Source organism: Meriones unguiculatus, chromosome 3 (genome assembly GCF_030254825.1).
Source record: "Meriones unguiculatus strain TT.TT164.6M chromosome 3, Bangor_MerUng_6.1, whole genome shotgun sequence".
NCBI lineage: Eukaryota > Metazoa > Chordata > Mammalia > Rodentia > Muridae > Meriones > Meriones unguiculatus.
The window spans coordinates 54,348,765-54,369,958 of record NC_083351.1 but is presented as its reverse complement, the minus strand read 5'-3'; the positions used below and the strand labels follow the sequence as shown (position 1 = coordinate 54,369,958).

The window sequence follows — 21,194 nt, the reverse complement described above, 5'->3', positions numbered from 1 at the left end:
AGAGAATGAAACCTCCGAGCTTGCTCTAAGCCAGCCCTTTCCCCTCCGGAAGAACGACTTGGAAGGGAAGCGGAGAGGTAAGAGGATTGGACAGAAGGACGGAAGATGCAAGAAAAAAAGAAAAAGAGAGCGAGGAGCGGCGGAAAGGAAAAAGAAGGAGGGAAGGAGGGTAGAAAACGCCTTAAGGACGCCGCGGCGAGTGTGGGAGCTGGCGGAGGCGAGAGGAAGCGACTAGGCCGGAGCCTCAAGCCCGGACGGTCCCTGTGTCCCAGCCAGGGCTCCTCCTGCCCAAGGACTTTGTCCTCCGCCCGCAGCGGGACGGCAGCGGTGGGCACGTGTCCCGGGCCAGGCCCCGGGGAAGAGGGGCAGAGCCCCAAAGGTGCCCACGGGAAGGAGAGCCCCGGCTACGAGCGAGCGAGCGAGCGAGCGGGCGCCCCTGACCTTGAATGGCCCGGGGCCCAGAATTCTTACCACGCCCCCGGCGGCCCCGAACCCGCCGCCGACCTGACCGTACCTGCCCGGGCCAGGCGCGGGGCGGAGAGGGCGCGGCGCGCAGGGTGGCGCGGCGCGGAGGGAGAGCCGAGGTGGCCACGCCAGGCCTTGGCACGCCGAGGGCCCCGCCGGGCCGCCGCCCCCCGGCCGCCCCCGGCCACCCCCGGCTCGGGACGGTCCCCGGAGACGCTTTCAACTGAAGTGATGAGGGCAGTGTCGTGCTGTCGAGAGAGAGCTGGATCCCAACAACAGGAAACTACCTACATCACCGACCAGTTCTGCTGCTGCTGCCGGCGCGGGGCCGCCGCGCCCTCGCCCCTCGCCCCCGCCGGGGAGAGGCCCCCGGCCCCCGCCCCCGCGCCCAGCCCGGCCCCTCGCAACCTGCGTCCGACGCTACCCCAAACCCGCGGCGGCGGCGGCGGACGGCTCCGGCTCCCGGCAAGGTGCTCCTGGAGGAAGGGGGGAGCGGGAGGAGGGGGAGGGGACGGGGCGGGAGGAGGGAGAGAGGAAGGGGGGACGCTGGCGGAGGGGGGGGAGGCCAGGCGGGGCTCGGCGCCCCCCCCCCAGGCTTTGCAGCCTCGGCAAGCGGGGCGGCCCCGGGCTCCCCGGGAGGCGCCGGGGACCGAGCCGGGCGCTGCGTCCAGCCGCGGCCTCCTGGTCTAGCTCGCCGCGGCCTCGCTCTCTCGCTCTTCTCCCTCCCAGCCGCCCGCCCGCCCGCCGAGGCGCGCGCTCCCGCGACCCTCCGCCCCCCCCGTCCTCGGGTGTCGCCCCCCCCACCTCCGGCGAGCAGGAAACGCGTGGCCTAGCGGAGGGCCGCCAGGTGGGGGAGGCCGCGCAGGGGGAGGGGGCTGACCCTGGACAGCTCGGGCCCCGGGTCCGCTTCAACGACCGCCGCGGGCGCTCGCAGTGCCTTAGGGGCGGGCCCTCGGCCGCCGCGGGCTTCGGCCGTGGGGGTCTTCTGAGACCTGGACGCCCACGGAATAACTGGCCTCTCGGCCAGCCTCCCTGGGGCTCCCGAAAGAAATCCTCCTGAGCTTCCTCTGTCTATGCGGCTCTCCTCCCAACTGAAACCACTGGTCCAAGACAGCCGCAATCCAGATACACTCACAAGTCATAAAACTGAACAAAAGCCGACAAACCTTAAGGCACCAGGGCTATAGGGCCCAGACAAATTACGACCGTCTAGGTAATATTTAAATAGATGTCTAAAGTAATTGCAGGGGGCTCGGGCTAGCCCTCCTGTTGTAAAAGTGGTGGACAGGATAAAGTGGAAGGTGAAGATAAGGAGAAAAAAAAAAAGAGGTAAAATTAAAAAGCTTCATTCCACAGCTTTTATTCTATAAGAACATAAACATCATCTTTTTTCCACGCACAGCAGCAATACAATATTAATTTATTCTGATTTAAGATTTGAAGTAAATAAAGCCAGAACTAACATTTATAATAACGATAGAATGCATTTGCTTAGACAAGATTGGCAATTTTTTCATAATAATAGACATTTATACAGATTTGTATTTATAGTTTTTTTTCTTTTCTGCACCTACAGGTTTGACCCTTTTATGCATGTAACTTCACAGTATAAAGGAAATCCAAACAGCATCTCCCTTCTCTTATTTTTTTCTGCTTGCCCCAGCCCACCTAGGCTTCCATGAATTTCAGAAAGCCTACAAAACAAAACAAACAAACAAAAAAGCGAATTAAAGCAAAACAACAAAACAAAACAAAAACCCCAACTCCATTAAATAGGGAGAAATGTGGTGTGCTTTTCATGTGTTACCAACTGGTAACCATTTCAATGGCAAAAATCCACTAAGTCCACATATAAGAACAAACCCATGTTATTTATCAACAGCCACGGTATGGAAATTCAAAGGTAAATGACGGATTTTTCACTCAGGCAAGCAAGACCTTAGGCAAACGGGAAGAGAAGGTTCCTCCTCTTGGCCATTTTTATTTTCATTTAAAGCTGGGAGATCTCACACAGGAAAGACAAAAATTAATACTTCTGCTTATTTCCTTTGCACTTTTTCGACCAGCCAGGTCAAGCCCTTTTAGCTAACCTGCACGTCCAGTCTTCCGACACTCTGCTCTTGGCCAAGGAAGAAAAGAAGGAAGAGAGAGGGATCAGGCCTGTACTCCCTGATTAAACACAGCCCAGCACTCCAGGCTGGCGAACCGGTGCACCATTGACCTCAGGCCAGACACCTCAGCGCCGACAATGGGACCTAGGGCTTCCGGCTAAGCTTCCCCAGGGCTGGGCAGGAAACCAGATCCGCGGAGGAGTCCTGGGGCTCCTTTCCAGCCACGGGTCCCGGAGGCGGCTAAGCCAGCCCGGTCAGGAATTGACAGTGAGAACGCGATCTCAATCTCAATCGAATTTTTAGCGATATGGCTTTTTCCCCCAGAAGACGAGTAAACCGACACCAAGCCAGCAGACAAAGGAACGAAAAGTCAGAACAAACCAGCCCTGCGCGGACGGAGCGGCGGCCGGGGAGGCGGCGAGCGTGGGCGGGAGGAGCGGGGGTCCGGCGCAGGTGCGGGTCCCGGGGCGGAGGCTGGAGGGGTGCGGGCGCCCCGGAAGCCGCGGGGACGCGGCCGGCGGCGGCCTGGCCCGGGGGGCCTGTTCATCAGGAGAAATTAAAGTTGGCTGTGAGCTCCCGGATGCGGTTCTCCCGGTTCATTTTCTTCAGTTTCATCCTGCGGTTCTGGAACCAGATTTTCACCTGCCTGTCCGTGAGGTGCACGCTGCGGCTGATCTCCAGGCGCCGCTCCCGCGTGAGGTACATGTTGAAGAGGAACTCCTTCTCCAGCTCCAGCGTCTGGTGCTTGGTGTAGGGGCAGCGCTTCTTCCGGCCGCTCTTCGCCGTGAGCCAGTTGGCCGCGTTCTCGCCTTTGGAGTTGCCTGGGGTGGAAGGGAACGCAGACGGGGAGGTTAAGTCGAGGCCACTCGGGCAGCGCCGGGGGGTGGGGGGGAGCCGGATTCCGGCGCTTTCCCCTTCAGGGGGGGACGCGCGAAGGCATAGAGAGAGGGCCGTGGCCTCCTTTGACTTTCGGAGAACAAGGGACCCCTCCGAAGAGGCCCGACAGAATGGAGCGGCCCCAGGCCCGCACCCGCTCCTGGCGATTTACGTTTCCCTCGTCTTGCTCTGGCTTTTTCTCTCCAGGCACCTGTTTTAGCCGCACGCCGCGGGGCGCTGGGGGAATGAAAGGCCGGAGGAGGCAGGGCCGTCCGTCTTGAACTTAACGCCTTTCTCTGCCTCTCACCCGGGGGGCACGGAGGCATTTCCTGCGGGGGGCCCCCCCCCGAGCTGGGGGCGAGGGACGCCTGTCCGGAGGGGCTGGCAGCTTCCCCGCCTCGCCCTCGCCTCCTGGCTCGCCCTCGGCTGGAGCGGGAGGGCAGAGCTGGGCCGGCGGGGAGGTTCCCCCCAAACCGACGCTAGGGTCAAGGGCTGTCCGGCTCCTGCCCCTCCGGGAAACCCGGGCGTGGGGCCGGGTACCACCGGATCGCGGGGGAAGGGAGATGGCCACTCCTAGGCTCTCGGTTCAGGGCCCCAGGCGTCCCGGGCCGGCTTTGCCTTCCCTTCCCTTCCCGCCCCTCCAGGAACTTTGAAAAACGCACGGGAGGGATCGTAAACTCGAACTTCGCCGGTTAATGGGCTTATTTATTGGCGCTGGCGGCTGCTTATTTTGGATGCCTTACAAACATCCGCGCTATCTGCCGGCGGCCCGCGCTCCCTCCCCGCCCCTCCCCCCGCGTGGGCCGCGCCGAGCAGGCCGGGCCGGGGGGCCCGGGGCCCGGGGGGTGTGGGGGACCCCAGGGCCACAAAGAGAGCTTGTGCGCAGGAGGAGGGGGGCTGCTGGCCGGTGGCCTCATCCCCCCCCCAAACCCCACACCCCCAGCCAGGGTGAGCCAGAGCCGGCGCCCGGGACGCGCCGGTGCGGGGCGCTCGGCCGCCCGTGGGCTTGGACCGCGTCCCCACGGCCGGCTCTCACAAACAAGTTCAGGAGGTCAGCCCGCCTCCGGCCAGCGCCCACGGCGGCCGCGCGGGCCCCGGGAGCCCGGCTTCCTCCCCGCGGGCCCCCACCCCGAGCCTGGCGCCCGGCTTACCCAGGGACTCCTTCTCCGGAGAGGCCTTCCCGGTGTCCGAGGGGGCCGGGGACAGCTCCTCCGCCGCCGACGAGGACGCGTGCGCCTCCTCGTCGCCCTGCGAGCCCCCGGCGCCGCCGACCAGCGTGGGGGGCGGCGGCGTGGCGTCCAGGGCTCGCTCCTTGCCGGCGGCCTCGGCCGAGCCGGGGGCCAGCGCGGGCGGAGGCTCGAAGCCGCGCCCCGGGGGCTGCGCCGGGAAGGGGCTGGCGAGCTGCTGCGCGCCTCCGCCGCCGCCGGGGCCGCCGGGGCCGCCGCCGCCGAAGCCCTTGGCCGTGCCGTAGGCCTGCGACAGGCGGAAGTAGCCGGGCACGGGCACCCCGCTGGAGGCGCCCAGGGCGCAGCCGTCGGGCGGCGGGCCCCGCGGGAAGGGGGCCAGCTCGGCCGAGCCCTTGGGGCATTTGTCCTGGGAGTCGTAGAGGCAGTAGGAGCTCTCCTCTTTGATGTTCTGGGCGAAGGAGCAGGCGGTGGCCTGCGCCGGGGGCTGGGGCTGGGGCGGCGGCGGGCCGTCGGGGGGCTCCATCCGGCAGGAGCGGGGCGCGTCCAGCCACAGGTCTAGGGGCGCGGGCGCGTAGCCGTGGGTGCCGGGCCCCGGGCCCCCGCCGCCGCCGCCCCCGCCGCCCCCGGGCGACGGCGCCTCATTGCGCTTGCCGCCGCCCAGCGCGGGGAAGAGGCCGCAGCTCTGCAGCCCGTAGGGCAGGTCGCCGGCCGCCGGCAGGTAGACCCCGCCGTGGGCGTAGTAGCCGCCGCCGCCGCCGCCGCTCCCCGCGCCGCCGCCGCCGCCGCCCGCCTCGCCTCTGCCCGAGCTGATGAGCGAGTCCACCAAGAAAGAGTTGGCGGCCGGGCTCTCCGAGCATGACATGGTTGGGGGATAATTTGGCGAAGGGAGCAGATAGCCCTTTCTGGCTGACATTTCTTGTGCAAAACATGCTGGATACGGTTAGCGATCCCCCCGCACCGCGGCGGGCGCTCGCAGCCAATCCCGAGCCAGGGTTTCCACGCGACCACTCCCAGTTTGGTTTCGTAGGCGCGGGGCCGCTCTCGGAGGGCGCCCTCGGAGCCCGCGATTGATATAAATATGTAATCTGTATTGATGGGCCAGAAGACGCGCGCCTGACACCTATGGCCCAAAGGCCGCAACTGTGGGGGCTTGCGTCAAAGTGGCGGTCGGGGGGAGAACCTGGCTCCTGAGCCTGTACCCCCCCCACACACACGCGAGGGTCTATCTGGGAGCGTCCTTGGGCCCTGCGCTGTTAACAAGTGGGGTGTTTATGAGGTGCACCCCGGCCGTCCTTGGGTGCTCCCGTGTCTGCTGTGGAGTGGCCGCGAGTCCCCGTCGCTCCTTGATCCTTGCAGCGGGCTCTGGCGCAGTCTAGCCATTCTATTCATTTCTGGACCTGGACCTGGACCTGGTCCTGGTCCCAGTTCTTAAATTGGGCTTCCCAAAGTATCTGACGTGGTCCTAAGGCTGTCGAGACCCTCGGAGTGTCCAGAACCCACAGTGAACTGGGTGCTGGCCCCCACCGCGTCCAACACCTCACAGACAATATTATCCGAAACACCGTGGCCGGACCCTCGCCCGGTTCCTCAGGCCGCACCGCTGTCTCACTCCATCCTTTGGCCCGTCGAGATTTTTCTATTTCACTGCGCTGACGCTCCCTGCTTCTGCCATCCGGCCTTTGCACAGCTGGCACATTGGACTGGCAACCCTAGCCAAAGAGTTCCCTACCATCCTCGGGGCAGAGTCAAAGGCATCTTCCCCATCCTCCTGAGGAGACCCCAAGCCCACTTCCTCCAGAGAACACGAATGTCAGCCTTGGGTCTCTGGTCTTTCTGCACTGGAAGGACTGGGGCGGGGGTTGGGGGGAAGGCTGCATCTTGGAAGCATGTCTCCAGAGGATCTACCTCCACCACACTGCTTTCTCTCTCACTCTCCCTTTCGCCTCAGCATTCCTACGCTCCCCAAAACCTGCCACTGCACTCTTGCCTTGCTGTACCCACCCCCAGAGACATGGCTGGGGTAGTCATTGTTGCAGCCATTTTGGAGTGCAGTGTGTGCACTTTAACAAGGGGTCACGAGGAGCTCCATTCTTTGGAAGGCTGAGCTGGGTTTAGGCCCTTTTAGAAGAGGCTTCAAAGGCCAGGTACTTTGCTTAGCAGACACTAGGTTCTGCTCAGGGGTTCTTTCTTACACAGTTGGTAGTGGTCAGCCTAGGGCACGCTAGCCCCCAAGCCTGGGCCTCGTATCAACCTCGAGAAATGTAACCTTTTTTCGGCAGGAACCAGCGGAGCTTGTGCAGTTGGTGCTTTGCCCCTGACCTGTGGGTTACAAGGTCTCCAGGATGCCCCAGTCCCGCCAGCTCCAGTTGGAACCAGAGAGCTGCTGACCGCCCAGATCCCAGGAACTGCATTGTTCAGGCCTCTGCAAATGGCAAGGAGAGACTTTTGCTTTTGGATGGTCATATTCTGGTTCCTCCCAGAATGAATCCCAGACAAAGACAACCCTGAGAAGAGCCTGAGATGAAAGCACCTAGGAGAGCTGGCTAGCTAGAGGCCAGGCTCTGGCTGCTGAGATTTCAGAAACTGCAGTTGATTGCAGCTGCTTGGCTAGCCGCGCCCAGGAGGCCCTGCCTCTCTTAGCAATAGCAAGGCATCATCGTTGCCAGCTCTGCCTCTGTCTCTTGAGGGGACTGTCTGGGAGGGCTGGGTATCTAAGCATCTGAACGGAAAAGAAAGGGATGGAGAGAGAAAGGGGGCCAGAAGGGGAAGAAGGAGACAAGGAGATGAGAAAAACGGAGAAAGAGAAAAAAAGAGAATATGAACACAGATGAGGATCAGCTCTCTGCAGCCGGGATTTTCAATCTGCAGCAGCCACTCTGTGAAATAAAAGCTGTGTGGGACATCACTGACTATCTGACTGGCTTTTGTACCCAAGGCCAAGGCAAATTTTCACTTGGGTAGGCCTTTGGGGCCAGAGAGTCAGACTGCTGCAAAGCTTCAGAGCACCGAAGCTTATGTCCCTGCCTCCAGCCTCCAGGCTGTGCTTGGTCCTTGCTCTGTTCACCAGATAGGTGGAACTCTTGTGTGCAACAGTGCCACCCGGAAATGCCCTGCGGCTGGAGCTGCCCGAAAAAGACACTCTGCTCTCCAGCAATTCTGACACCTCTCTAGAAAGCTGTTTTGTGGGGAAGTAGGTCCCCAGAGTTCTGAACATTCTGAGGAAAAGGAGCCCCAGCAGGCCAGCAGGCTTGGGAGCCAGGATCCTGAACTGTCTGGATCTCATGCAGAAAGGAGTTTCCCTGGCTGAGGTTTTTAAAGGACCAGTGGCCATAGGGGAGCGTGTTTGAGATGGCAGAGGCTATAGGAATAAAGTGAAAGGCAGTGATAAAGATAGCATCTTTCTTAACCTTCTAGGGCTTTAGGGAGCCCTGTGAGTAATCCAAGGGTAGTTCTAACTTAGCTTGTGAATAATAATAATAATAATAAAAACACCTCATTTGTGCGTTCCCATGATTTGATCCATCATCTTCAAAGAGTTCATGGACCCCCCCCCCAAAAAAAAAAAAAAAACAACACCTTTTCCTCAAATCCCTACAGCATCCAGGACTCTCCCTCTCCGAGAACTCAGCAGCCTATTTGTCTGGCAAGACGAGCCAGGTGCCCAACTACAAGCCACGTGTCTTAGCCAAGGCCTTGTAGGGTGCCAGATGTGTTTCTAAGCTGGACGGGATCCAGAAGCCTCATTTGCTGACCAAGGTTAAAAATTCAGCTCCTGGCACTTCATGTACCACAAAGGCCAACTCTGCTAAAGATGGGAGGAATGAGATTGCTTGCTAGCAGCCTCCCAGACCATGGCATTGGCACTTGGAGCTTCAGCCACCTTTGTGGAGAGCAGTTACATTGTTTTCAAATTTCCCCATTGCAAAAACCCAAACAAAACTTTTAATTTGAGCTTTTTTTTTTTTTTTTTTTCCTGTTTAAGAGTATAAGCCTTTATGGCAACCGCTCTCTGGCCGGGGCTCTCTGTCCTACTCCCACTGAGACTTGCTGAGCAAGGGAACCACAGGTATCCAGCGGGCTGGCCTGACGTGATTGTCTCAGAGTAAATACAGTGACTCAGAAGCTCAAGTTAAATGCAATCAGTGGGTTGAGTGCCTGCTCGGCCTTCTTGGTCTGGAGCGGGAGGAATCCCTACCCCGAAGGCTCTAGTGTCTCCCTAGACTACAACAATGAGGTGTTAGCTCCTCAATAAAATTATTCTGTTTATTGAGCTCTTTGGCTTTACGGAGATTCACCATTCCCAAGAGATTGAGAATAGTGACTCCCTTTCCTTTCTTTCCTTCTTTGCCCTACCCCCCCTTTTTTTTTCAGCAGCTGAATTCCCTTTTCCTTCTTTAGATGCCTTTGACCTAAAACCCCTGGTGCCTGCTGGCCTTAACCAGGCTTAGGCAGCAGCCATGCCACCACCACCAGAGCCTGTGTTTGTTCCGAAGTAAATATTGCCGGATTCTACCTGGTGATAACACCCATTCTTTCCACGGCGGCACAAGAAATGCCAGGCACAAGAGTCAAGAAAGTCTGAATATTCCTTTGCATTCTACTTGATAGTAGATTCCACTTCCCTAAGTAGGCCCTTGCAAGCCCCCCAAATACATTCTTAATATAAAAATAAGTCGACTTTTTCACTAGGACAAAACAAAGCAAAGAACCAAAAAAAAAAAAAAAAAAAAATCTAGGCACCGAGAATGAAATACAAATTGCTTTGTACATGGAGACCATTCTCAGTATTTTGGGGGGGGTTTTCAAATTATCCAGAGGGCTGTAGGGTGGATTGCAGCTTCATGAAGGAAAATTAATACAGCTTCAACAGTCCAGCATTAACACAACTTGAGAAATTCTCCCACTCAGATATTTATAAATAACTGGAAATTTTCCATAAGCCACACTATTTTACTGTTCCTCTTTAAGCGTGTGGACGCTTCCAGGGTGTTTACTGTGTGGGGTCTTGTTCCTTTTTTGTTTATGAGGTTCACTCTATCCACAACTTAAAATATTTTTCTATTTTTTTCCTCTAAATCCTTCTTTTGAGCTGGCCCTCGGCCCTCAGTGAAGAAATGCTGGACCCTTTTGTCAGTAATCTTGAAAACCAGTGTTCTTAGTTTTGGAGGCAAGAAAATGTTCTGGCCTTAAAACTGGAGGGTTGGGAGTGTAGGGAGGGGGTCCACTCTCTGCAGTTCGCAGCGTGGGTTTCTGCTCGGGGTTGCTTTATTTTCTTTTTCTTTTTTTTTTTTTCTTTTCTTTTCTGGCATGGCTAAGGAGCCCATGCTTAACACCACTAGTGATTCATAAACACAAATTTCGCTCACACATTTCTGAACAGGGGAAGCATCTCCTAGTTCTGGATTTTTTTTTTTTTGACTCATCCATGGCACTGTATATTTGGGGAAAGAAAGAAACTGCTTCGAGAAACAAACGAAAAGATACTAAAATTTAAAAAAAAATAAATATGGGAGAAACGGGAGATTTAAATCTGGCCTCCAAATTGTAAACGCTTTGGTTATTTAAATCTTGTTTCATAAAGGCTAGGGGCCAGACTTAGTCTCCAGGCCGTTTGAATAAATATGCCGATATTTACCAATGTATTATTTTTGCACATTTTGCAAACTCTGCAGTGAAAACGTTCCTCATTTTAACGGCTGGGGAATTTTGTTGGAAAACGCCAGCCGGGAATACGATGCCACATTCCAAATACGCAGCACGGGGCTGTCCCCAACCGCCCCAGGAAAGCCAAATGCGACTTTTTTTGAACGGCCTTTTTTTGGGAACAAAGCTTGGCGATAGCCTGCCAGGCAGACTCCGAGGCTTGAACCTAGGAGAAAATCTGTAACCTCTGCCGGGCCGCTCCGGGAGGAACCCGGCTCCAAAGCGCCACAGATGCTGACCATCCCATTGTCTCCAAGCAGAAACTTTGTTTTCCCGGACTCTGCCGTGTCTTTCCTTTCTGAACAGCCCTGACCTCGGCACAGCCGGGTCCCTCTCGCCTGCTTTGGGAGCACACCTAACTTGCTCGGATCGGGAGAGTTGAGCAAAATCGAAAGATGGTCCGGGGCGAGCGGCTTGGGTGAAAGGCTGGCGCGCTCAGCTCAAGCCGACAACTTTTCCACGTAGGCCTCCCCCGCTGCTCTCCCACCGCAGGGAGCGACGGGGCGGCGGCGGCGGGGGCTGGGGGTGGGGGTGACAAAGGGGCATCACCCCACAGACCCGGGCACGGCCCGGAGCTTGCCCGAGCTCTCCGCTGCATCCCCACGCCTACCTCCACTCCGGTGAAGCTGGCAAACTTGCGGCCGCTTACCTTGACTCATTGCTGAAATCCCTGCCCGCGGGCAGCAGCAGCTCGTCCACGCCGCGACGAGGAGAGGCCTGGCGAGGGCGCTTTGCTTTAAAGGACGGCCCCGATCGCCTCCTGAGCGCGAGGCCCCCTCTTTTTGACTACGAGGGGGAGACGGACAAGTGAAATAACGTACCGTGCTGCTCTTAGAATCAGAAGCGAACAAAGGCCAAGAATCTCGCTGGGGTTCCGGGCTCCCGGGCGGCTTTGACATTGATCGGAAGTGCGCCGCCTGGTGGCGGCTGCGGGCCTAGGCAAGGCTGCAGCTCTAGCCTGCAGCCCAGAAAAGGAAGCTGGCTCCGGGCACAGAAAAAGAGCGAGAGAATGTGCCCAACCCGCTGCTATTGAGATCTCATTTTTACATCTAAGAAATTGCTGCAAAACCCCAGCCGGGTTTATAGCGGCGCATTCCAAATATGCAAATTGGCCGGCCCGGGACGGGTTTACGACCACATTGTCACAGCCATCGGAGGATGGGCTTTTATAGGGCTCAGAAATCAAACCCGCGCCGCCCGCCGCCCGCCTGCAAGCAGTTCTCCTGGCTAGACTCTCTAGCAACTTGAGAGACTTTGGTTAATCTTTAACCATCCCAAAGGAAGTCTTTTCCTAAACCCCGCTTCCCTGCCCGCCCCCTTTACCCCCCCCCCCAGGAGGGTCCTTGTTCTCATTGTGTCTATCAACCTAGACATTCATCTAGGGGTTCTGTCCTTCTCCCTTTCAGCTCGCTTTCTCCACCCCCGTCGCGCCAGTTAGACAAACACACAAACAAATAAATAGATCAGGGTCTGGAGCCTAGGGCCTCTCTCCAAACCAGACCCTCTTCGCCGCTTTGGCTCTGCCTGGGTGGCTGGGAAGAGGGTGAGCAACAAAAGGCTCTGTCCTTTCTGCCCTGCCCCTCAAGGTTATGGGTGATGTCCAAATTTAAGGCAGAAGTTCAAAGACAGCAAACAAAGAGCAAGCCCCGAATGCATCTTTCTTTGCCCAAGGGAAGGGCGAGGGAGCTCCGGAGGAGACACACTTAGAGGCTCCCCTCTAGACTCTGTCTTGGTACCCAGACTCCCTTGCTGAAAGGACCCCCTCAAGGTACACCCAGAGGGGCCCCATTCAGTCCTGAGGTGAGCAAGGTTAGCCTGGTTTAGGCCACTGACTGTGACAGTCCCCCAAGGCCTTCTGCAGGGCTGAGGTCAGTTGTAGGGAGTGAGGTCTCAGGCTAGGCCCTGACATATCCCGTCCCTATGACGCTTTCCACAAGGTAGCCTGCGCTTCCTTCCTAGGCTTTGCTTCTATTGTGGCTCAATCCTGATTCTATCGTCTCCACACACACCTCTTGGGGGCCTGGGAATGCACCTCTTTTTACCGGTAAAAGGATGCTAGCTGAGGGGAGACAGTTGGCAGGAAAGAGCAAACAGGGAGAGGGATGTCACACCAGAACGCAATATGCAAATGTCTACCCTTTTTATTTTTATTTTTTTGTATGCCCTACTGTCTGTGTGCTTGTTAAGACGTATAGGAAATACATGGTGGGTGAGAGCTGCCCAAGGGCCTCACTACAGAGCCACCAGGGAGTTCTAAACTCAGGGAGGAGGAAGAGATTTACTTGGAGATTGTCTGGCTCTCCCAGAGGTCTTGGTAGGCCGGCCACCACCATGCCAGCCCTATCCAAACGTTACAATATTGTGAGAGATTCAAAAGACCATGCCCGGGCTGGAGAGATGGCTCACAACCAAAAAGACAATCTCCAATATCCTTCCCACTCGCTCCAGTACCCTCAACTCAAAAAGAAATCAACTAATGACGGGGTGGGGTTGGGGGAAGGAACATTGAAACACATTAGGTTATGGTTTCTTTATTTACAAGTCTTTTGAACACCATCCCTGTATGAAGCATACATTCAAATATTTTTTTTTTAGCAGTGAGCGAGTTTAACCTTGGAACACTGTAAACAGATAGAGCCTTTAAATATTTTTATTATCCCCGCCCCTCCCCCTCTACATTGCATCTTAAAATTCGCTTTGGTTCCTTCGGGGGGAAATATATATATATAATATAATATTTATCTTTTAAAATAATTCCAAATCACTCTCCGGCTCTTAGGAGATTGCCAGAAGCTTCCAAACTCAGTTCCGAGTCAATGAGAGCAGAGTGCAGCGTAGGACCGAGGGATCTGGGAGTGGGGAGACTTCAGCCCCTCGTAGCTGAGGCCAAGGACCCACTGGCCAGGCCTGCTGTTCCGCTGCCTGACCCACACAGAATCCAAATCTTCCTTAATGTGGTGGAGACTTTGCCAAACTGTAGCAGTCCACAGGCATTTCCTGTAGAGCTTGAGGGGCCAGCAACCAGCACAGCCTCTTGATTTTTCAATGTCTTCTCCCCCTGGAATAGCCAGCTCTGGGACCAAACTCTGGGCTTGAGTGAAACCCCATCACCACCAAGGTGGGCTGCAGAAGGTGGCGGCTAGGTGCTCAGGCCTGCAGGCAGGCCAGTGGGTGTCCAGGAGGGGTGGAAGGATATTAGTGTCACCTGGATAGATTTCTCTTTCCTCCAGGACCCCCAGATCTCTCCCATTTCACAGCCACCTTCTAGTCCGTCTTTCACATTACTTTTGGAAAGCAGCCCCACTCTGGATCTCTAGGAATCCTCCTCTCTCCTCCTTCTCCCATCCCCGAGCTGATCTAGGCTGGGAGAGCAGAGCACACAATCTCTTGACTCAGGAGACTGGAGGGTGGGCAGGCTCCGTGCAGGGGGTCCTGAGGGGGTGGCCTCCAAACGGCTTGGCAGGGGGCCCAATCCCCAGCGACCACACCCAGCCCGAAGCTTTTGAAGGCTCTAAGAGTGAACCACCAGGGGGTCCCAAACCATTCATTCTGTTGATTCACAGCTCTTTGAATCCAATTATTAATAAGAAGCTTAACCATTGAGATTTGAACCAAGAGAGTTTCAGGCCGTTTCCCATTGGGCTACCTCTGCAAAGGAAGCCTTCCCTCTCTCCTACATCACCCCCCCCTTTTTTTCCCAAGTCACTATGTGGCTTGACCTTGTCAAGGGCAAAATCTGCATATAATTTCAAATGTATGAAGCCCCCTCCCAATTCCGGCAGGCTGGAGCCTTAGAGAAGCGGGTTAGCTGAGTAGTACTGTAACCGGTCTCTGTTAATCTTTTTTTCCTTCATTCTTCTGTTCTGGAACCAGATTTTGACTTGACGGTCGGTGAGGTTGAGCATGCGGGACAGTTGCAGCCGCTTCTCTTTGTTGATGTAGACGCTGAAGAAGAACTCGCGCTCCAGCTCTCGGATCTGGTACTTGGTGTAAGGGCAGCGCTTTTTGCGGGTGCGTTGGCCACCTAAGGAGGGAGAGAGGCAAAGAGTGAGCAGGGAAACAGAGGCTGCAACCCGCCCCCGGGACCCCCAGTGGAGAAAATGGTCTGGCTACAAGGGTCTGCAGGCCCAAGCCAGGCCCCTTCAAAGCCTTTCCAGGCCCCTGCCTCCAGGCTCCTGTTGCTGGTTGGGGACAAGTTGCCGTCGGAGCCGGCTTCAGATAAAAGCCAGCTCCCGAGACAGGCCCCCAGGGAAAAGGCTCAGGCTGCCCCTGGAGCAGAGAGGAGAGCTCCCCACAGCAACAGGCTAGCCTGCGCTGGCTGAACCGCTTTGAAAGCAGGCGAGTGGGGGTTGCGGCCTGGGCCAGACTAAACAAACAGCCGCCGGGGGCCATTTCACCTTCAGCACCTGGGCCGCCTGTTCCCGAGGCAGTAAAGGCATGCACCCCGGCCCGGCCCCCGGCTCTCCCGGCTGCAGCCGGGATTTAGCCCTCTTTAACGTCTGGGGCGGCTTCGCGGTCTTTGTCAGTGTGGCTCCTGATCGCCAGCTCTGGCTTCTCCCGCTAGCCTCCCAGCTCTGTCGAGGTGGGAGGTGGCAGGGGAAGGCCCCTACCCCGGGGCCTTCAGTCGCCACCACGCAGCCAGAGAGCCGGCAGCAGGGCAGGGATGCTATTTTAGAGGGAAGAGGGGCTTTCTGAAGCCTCAGGCAGAGCTATTTGTCCATCCCCTCCTTAAACACACACACACACACACACACACACACACACAACGTTGCTTTTGACTGATTTAATAACAATTGTGAATAACAGGAGGAGGCACGTAATTGCCACCGAGCCAGAGGAAAATGGCTTCCTTTTGGACAAAAAGGCCAACTTTAGGTTAATTTGTTCCTTTTAATATATTGCTCGGGCTAAGCGGGCTACTTTATCTGTGAAATGCGCCATCGTTAAACAGCGATGCCTTTGAATCCCAGCCGGGGCTGAGTCCCGCCGCAACACATGGCTTTTATAAAAACCTCCGGATTACCTCGCTATCAAAGGCTCCTGAAGCCCTTGTAGGGGGAATTTACAGGCGCCCACCTCCGGCTCCCCAGCCTTGAGCTGGCCTGAGCGGGAACGTGCTGTTGGGTTTGGGAGCTGAGAAGGGGGAAAAAAAAAAAAGGAAAAAAAGGGGGAGTTGTTTTTTTTTTTTTTTTTTTTTTTTTGCAGGCATACTCTGGCCGGTGGGTATTTCACGGCCAATTTCAGCACTCGCCACGTGATGCCTCCTTTTATAACAAAGTTTTGTTGGGGGAAACCTAAAGGCCCTTCATAAACCTTATATGCTTATAAAACAGCATATAAAAATTTAACAGCGGTGCTGCGCTAGCTTCCCAACTCCCCTTCCATAAAGCGCCGGGCGCTGAGCCTTTATACGCACCGGGGCCGCCGGCCTTGTCCTCAGTGTGGCCGGAGGACGACTCGGGGCTGCTGCTGCTCTCGGGCCGCCGCCGCCGCTCCTTCTCCTCCGCCGCCGCCGCCTCCCGGCAGCCGCCGCCGCCGCCGCCGCCGCCGCCGCCGCCGTCCGAACTTGAAGTTGCCGGCGCGCCCGTGGCCGCCGCCGCCGCCGCGGAGGTCGCCGCCGCCGCCGCCGCCGCCGGGGGCCCTTTCTCGGCGCTCTTGTCCCCGGGGTAGTCGGAGGAGGAGGCGAGGTTTTCCGGGGTGCCGTAGGCCGTCTCGAAAAACTGGTCGAAGGCCTGCGGCAGGACGCCGTTCCTGCCCACCGTGCTATAGAAATTGGACGAGACGGCGGGGGTGGGGTGGTGGTAGACGTTGGCCGAGCTCTTGGCCAGCACGTCGCCGGGCACGCCGGCCGCGCTGGGCGCCTGCAGGCAGTCTCTGTGCACGAGCTCCTCGGCGGAGTAGCAGTGGGCCAGGTTGCCGCGGGGGTGCCATTTAGTGGCGGGCTCAATGGCGTACTCCCGGAAGGTCACCTCGCGCACGGGTTGGACCTGGGGCAGGTTGGAGGAGTAGGAATATGTCATTGGGCGCGAAGACGGGGTCTGGGGTAGAAAAGAAGGGAGGCTGGAGAAATCTGGACCCGAGACGTAGTAAGTACAGTTTGGCAAATACATGTTAGAGGAGCAGGGACCGCGCTCATCAAAATCCATCATCGGGCTACCTCGGGCTGTCCGCGGTAGCCGCGCTTAACATCATTCTCCACTGCAGCTGCCTCTTTGAAGCGGATCCGTGAAGTAGAAATTTGGAGACGTAAGCTGACGTGGAAATCTATCCCCATCCTTAGCAGGGAGGTGCTGGTCATGTGACCCGATGTTGAAATTGACAAGCTGCGAGCTGGTCCCGGCTTTTTTTTTTTTTTCTTCCTTTAACCCCCCCTCCTCCTCCCTTTCCTTTTCTTCCCCTCCCCTCCCCTCCCCGGCTTCCTTTCTTTGTAGCCACCTCAGGGGAAGCAACAGATCGTCACTCGGTGTTCTCACCGAAAGCACGTAATCGCCGGTGTAACTCATGTTGGCTGTTGGGTGGGTGGGGGCTCCCCGCGAGCAGAAGGGCCGGGGTGCGCCCCCCCCCAGGCGGCTCTCCTCTGCTCAGCCTCGGGGTCCTGGTCCGGCGAGGGAGCGCAGCTGCTGACGCCTCCCCCCTCTCCCCGGCGGGTGAGGGGTGCTCCGGGCTGCGGGTGGCCAGGTGAAGGCCCGGGGCCGCGGGGCTCCGGGTCCGTTACGTTCAGCACCTTCTTCGCAACGCTCCCCACCCCACCCCCGACCCCCGCACCCCCTCTCCAGGCTCGCTCCGGAAAGCCGCTCAGCCTCAGCCCCCGGGCTGGACCCCCTTTGGGGCCAGGCTTCGCAGCCCTGGATGTGCCGGCCTCGTGGCTTGTCCGATTTGCACGGTGACTTGATTACACGCTCTCATTCACGGTCACTTCCGAAGCGCTTTCAGTGCCCTTCCGTCCCCAAACCGCCAACAGGCGCGGCGGCTTCCCTCCGCGGTTTGTCAATGATCCGCGCCGGCCGTCCGGAAGGGCCTTCGCCTCACCCGGGTTCCACCTTCCCGGTACCGTTCTGCCTAACTTCCTCACCCCACGCCCCGCCCCGGGAGGAGCCCCCTTCCCCTCGCTGCCTGTAGGGGTTCGGAATGACTCCGCAGAGCCTAGAGGCACTTCTGCTCACCGGTCCGCAAGCTGCCCGGCCTGCTGAAGCTGACGAATCGGCAATTGAGGCTGTTTTAGAGGCGCTGACATCCGAGGGGCCTTCTCCTGGGTATGCTGCACCTTGGGGGGGGGGGGCACCAGGCGGCTGGCCGCGCTTCAGAGCTGTGAGGGAGATGGAGGGTGGCAAGGAGGGGGGTAATGGCCCAAGGGGCCCTCACTGAGAAAGGAGTAACCCGTCTCTCCTTCCTTGGAAAGCCCAAGAGTGAAAGCAAAGGACATTCATGGCAGAAACTGAGACAGCTCCAATCACTCTTGTTAGTTAGTCCTCAGGAAAGAGAGGTGCTTTCTTAGCTGCCTGCACCTCGGGCCCGCAGACGCGTCTTGAAAAGGCAAGGCTTGCCGGGCGGGCGGAGAGATAAAGCTAGGGAGGCCGCAGCTGCTAGGGTGAACTTAGCTTTCTCCAGAGGAGGAGAGGGGATTAAAGACACAAAATAACGACTGCCGTTCGGCAAGACCCAGGAAGTATTTGGGGAAAATGAAAGAAAGAAGGGGGCGAGAGCAGAGAGGAGGTATGGCCAGAGCAGAGGTGGGGTCCCGGACCTGGGGAGGGGGGGTTCAGCTCCATCACCACCTTCTCAGAAGGCGCTAGGGTGTCCCAGCAGTCAAAAGTGAAAGACGGAAACATTCTTCCCTTTCCTCATCCAGGAAATGGCCAACGGTATTTACATATCTTGGGGAGATTTAGAGTATAAACGCTAAGATCTTTGGTATTTAAGTGTCAACATCGATTTATTTATTTATTGCTGAGCTGACTGTAACTGACTCAATAACAAATTTAATCGTGTATTGCTCTGGAAAAGGACTAGTCTCATTGTGTATTTCTCCAGATAATGACCCACATTGCGTTTGAATGCCCACTGTGAATACCAATAATATCAAGTAATTACAGTGTAGCGGAGTAAACTAATTTATTAGCATTAATGTTTATGTGGTTCTGACCCCCTTCCTCCCTTTACAAGGGTGGCTTATCACAAATCAAGCTCCCCGGACACATTGGTTTAATGAACTCTTTATTCAGGATTTGCTGCAGGAACTTCCGTGCCCCTTGAAATCCCTGAGAGCCGAACTTGAAATTATTTGTGCATCTTTAGTTTGACATATTCGTCCACTGTGGCTTCGTAGATGATGGTGGCGGTGTGAGTGAGGAGGAGATCTAGCAAGGAGAGAGGTTTTGGGGCCGGGGTAGCTTCAGGCCTTCTAAAGCTGAGGATCTCAGCCACAGCATAGTCCTTCCTGCAGCAAAAACAAAACAAAACAAACAAACAAACAAAAAACCCACCCTATTTCCAACAGCCACCAAGGAGGCAAAAATATTTGTCTCTTCACAATATCTTTCTGGAGACGGAATATAAAAGGGAGGTGAGGTTGCAAGCAGCAGGGTTTGAGCAGTTTCCTGGGTTGGCTTTTGCTACCTCCAACTTTAGCCCGGCAGCCCACCCAGTCCTCAACACCCCTACCCTGGAACAAAAGGAATGCGTGAAGGTTTTCAGTGACTTTGCCATAACAAAGGCGCCACCACCGAAGGGCCCGTCCCGCCCCTGGGTGAAGGCAAACAAATTCTTGCACTTGTGTTAGGGCTTTTAAGACCATAATTGAACCCGGGGGCGTCTGGGAGAACCGAAAACAGTTCTAGACAGACCTGCGGTTTTCTAGCAGCTTTGGCAGTCAACTTCAGCTTGTGCCTGAGCAGTGGGGCCGAGGTGGCCCAGCCGCGGGGGGACACAAGGCCGCCTCTCCTGACTACATGGCTGCTTCTCTCGACTTCCCTGGGTGCCAGGGAGAAGGGGTGCCCGCGGGAAAGGTCAGCGTGGCACCCTGCTGCGTTCCGCCCAGCCAGGGCCTCGTAGGTTCTCACGGAGGGCTTAATGGAATGGCAGCCGGCAGGTCTGTATCCTGTGGGGGCCAGCGGGAGACGAGACGAATTCTCGAGGGAAGGCTGTAGGGAGAAGGTGCCTCAGGAGCAGTTGGCAGAGCAGTTCGACAGGCTGGACAGAAGAAGGGCGCCCACAGGGATTTCCATCCTAGAAGGGAGCGTGTGGGGGCGCTGCGGTGAAGACGCACGAGGAAAAGGCTTTTGATGGCAACAGAAGGGAAAGGGCCTGGAGCTGCCGATTGCTTTTAGTTCTCCAGGCAGAGAGAGACAAGAAGTGGGATGCCCAGATCCCCAAGGCTGCGCAGGAGTAGCCGCTTTGCCTCATCCAGTCCTGCTTGGCCCCGGTAGTGTGAATGTTCTTCGAACAGGCATGGGGTACAGGGTGAGAGCTTTCCCGAGGTTCGGACCAAATCTGGGGGAAGAAAGGGAGGTGATTCCGCGGGTCCTTGGTTTTGACTTTGCTCTGAGCCTAACCGACTCTTTGGCTTTGCAGGAGGCCGAAGGTGGATCTCAGCCCATCAGGCCCTGGGAAAGACCCGACTAGACCACACCAGAAGGCCAAGTCCGAGTTCCATTCCTAGAAGAGGCGGCTGGCGGCAAGGCTATGACATTGGCCCTGGACATTGGCTTCCCAGGAGCTGTTCTTTCTCAAGAACTCCACCGCGCAGGGCCATCTCCAGAACACACTCTTCAACGTTTAATGCCTTTAATCGTCAACCCGGAGCCCTACGGCTGCTAAAGCAAGAGGCCAAAAATGTTTGGAGGAAGAAAAACAAAGGCAGGAAGTGGCCGCGGCCTGACGGTGCGTGTGTGTCTGTAAAGATGGGAGGGAGCCGGTTCAGTCTCCTCTTGTTTTTCCGAACTTCAAGGTCTAGGCAGACCCCATTAGGGCCTGGGCAAGGCTCCTGGCGCAGCGTTTGGAGGTGGCCAACGAGTTAGCCCTGTCCGGCTGAAAGGCTGAGGAGATTTGATCAGCAAAATAAACCAAGCCCTTTCTTCCAAGGTTTCTTCTGATTCGGTCCTGAAGGGCGGAGGGTATATATGGTAGCGTGCATGGCAGCTGCTGTTTTCCTCCTGTTGGACCAAAGGCACCGAGGAGCGAGGAGCGAGGGAGGGAGGAGGGTCAGGCACCATGCTCTCCGCCCTTCTTCCGAGGTAGACTATCAGAATAAAGTGTTCTCAGGTGCCTCTGCTGAATTTGCTTTTCCTTGCAGTTGGAGATGTGTGGGCAGTAGCGGTACAGGGGGAAGCTGCCTAAGAGGTCTATGGTTTTGGAGGAATCATTTTGGAGAAAGGCAGTGTAGGCCTTTTTCGCCGGTGTGCCTGGACCAGGCTTGTTCCCAAAACACTAGTCATTCAAGAGCCTCGAGCTGCAAAGTGACGCCACTTGATAGGCTACATAGTACTATGCCACCTCAAGGGAGAACAGACAAACAGACAACCAAGAGTACTTCTGGACTGTGGGCTTCCTAGCATCAGCTGAAAAGGCTGCGAGGCGGCTGCCTTCTCTGTGGGGCTGGCTTAGGAAGCAGCAGCTGCCAGGTATCTCTGACTAAAATCCCCAGAGCAGTTCCTGGAAGCCTCAGCAGATTGTCTTCAGTGTGAATGTCTAACCAACTACCTCTGCTTCCCAGCTCCTCCTCTGCTTCCTAGCTTTTTCTGATGTCTCCCCTTGGTTGAGTAAGAGCTGTGGTGCTAAATTGTCCCCAAAAGGAGCCTGCTACTCACTTTTAAAGGAAGCGGTCTATTAGGTTTCTGGCTTTCCCAGTTTGGGC

The 21,194-nt window shown here is 56.8% G+C and overlaps 2 protein-coding genes across 3 annotated transcripts; both read right to left on the bottom strand.

The window, feature by feature from the left end:
• Positions 1–3,122: 3,122 nt before the first annotated feature.
• On the bottom strand, positions 3,123–11,249 carry Hoxa10 (homeobox A10). 2 transcript variants are annotated; one of them, XM_021632807.2, is made up of 2 exons: positions 10,992–11,249; positions 3,123–3,397 (listed from the first exon to the last, which is right to left on the bottom strand). In XM_021632807.2, exons 1-2 carry the CDS (start codon positions 11,239–11,241, stop codon positions 3,123–3,125), a joined length of 525 nt encoding a protein of 174 aa, XP_021488482.1. In that variant the 5' UTR covers positions 11,242–11,249. The 2 variants fall into 2 exon arrangements, with proteins under 2 accessions (XP_021488482.1, XP_021488481.1); XM_021632806.2 differs by lacking the exon at positions 10,992–11,249 and adding an exon at positions 4,604–5,555.
• A 1,609-nt stretch (positions 11,250–12,858) lies between these two features.
• Hoxa11 (homeobox A11) lies at positions 12,859–16,533 on the bottom strand. The gene is made up of 2 exons (XM_021632805.2): positions 15,759–16,533; positions 12,859–14,366 (listed from the first exon to the last, which is right to left on the bottom strand). The coding sequence occupies exons 1-2, from the start codon at positions 16,489–16,491 to the stop codon at positions 14,134–14,136; spliced, it is 966 nt and encodes a 321-aa protein (XP_021488480.1). The 5' UTR covers positions 16,492–16,533; the 3' UTR covers positions 12,859–14,133.
• Positions 16,534–21,194: the final 4,661 nt, after the last annotated feature.

What these genes read in the sequence shown, in the direction of transcription:
- Hoxa11 (XM_021632805.2), bottom strand. Translation starts at nt 16,491, where the DNA reads ATGATGGATTTTGATGAGCGCGGTCCCTGCTCCTCTAACATGTATTTG. An exon ending in GGACAAGGCCGGCGGCCCCG is followed by an intron (nt 14,367 to 15,758) that starts GTGCGTATAAAG and finishes CTCCCTCCTTAG; the next exon opens with GTGGCCAACGCACCCGCAAA.
- Hoxa10 (XM_021632806.2), bottom strand. Translation starts at nt 5,552, where the DNA reads ATGTCAGCCAGAAAGGGCTATCTGCTCCCTTCGCCAAATTATCCCCCA. An exon ending in TCCGGAGAAGGAGTCCCTGG is followed by an intron (nt 3,398 to 4,603) that starts GTAAGCCGGGCG and finishes CTTCCACCCCAG; the next exon opens with GCAACTCCAAAGGCGAGAAC.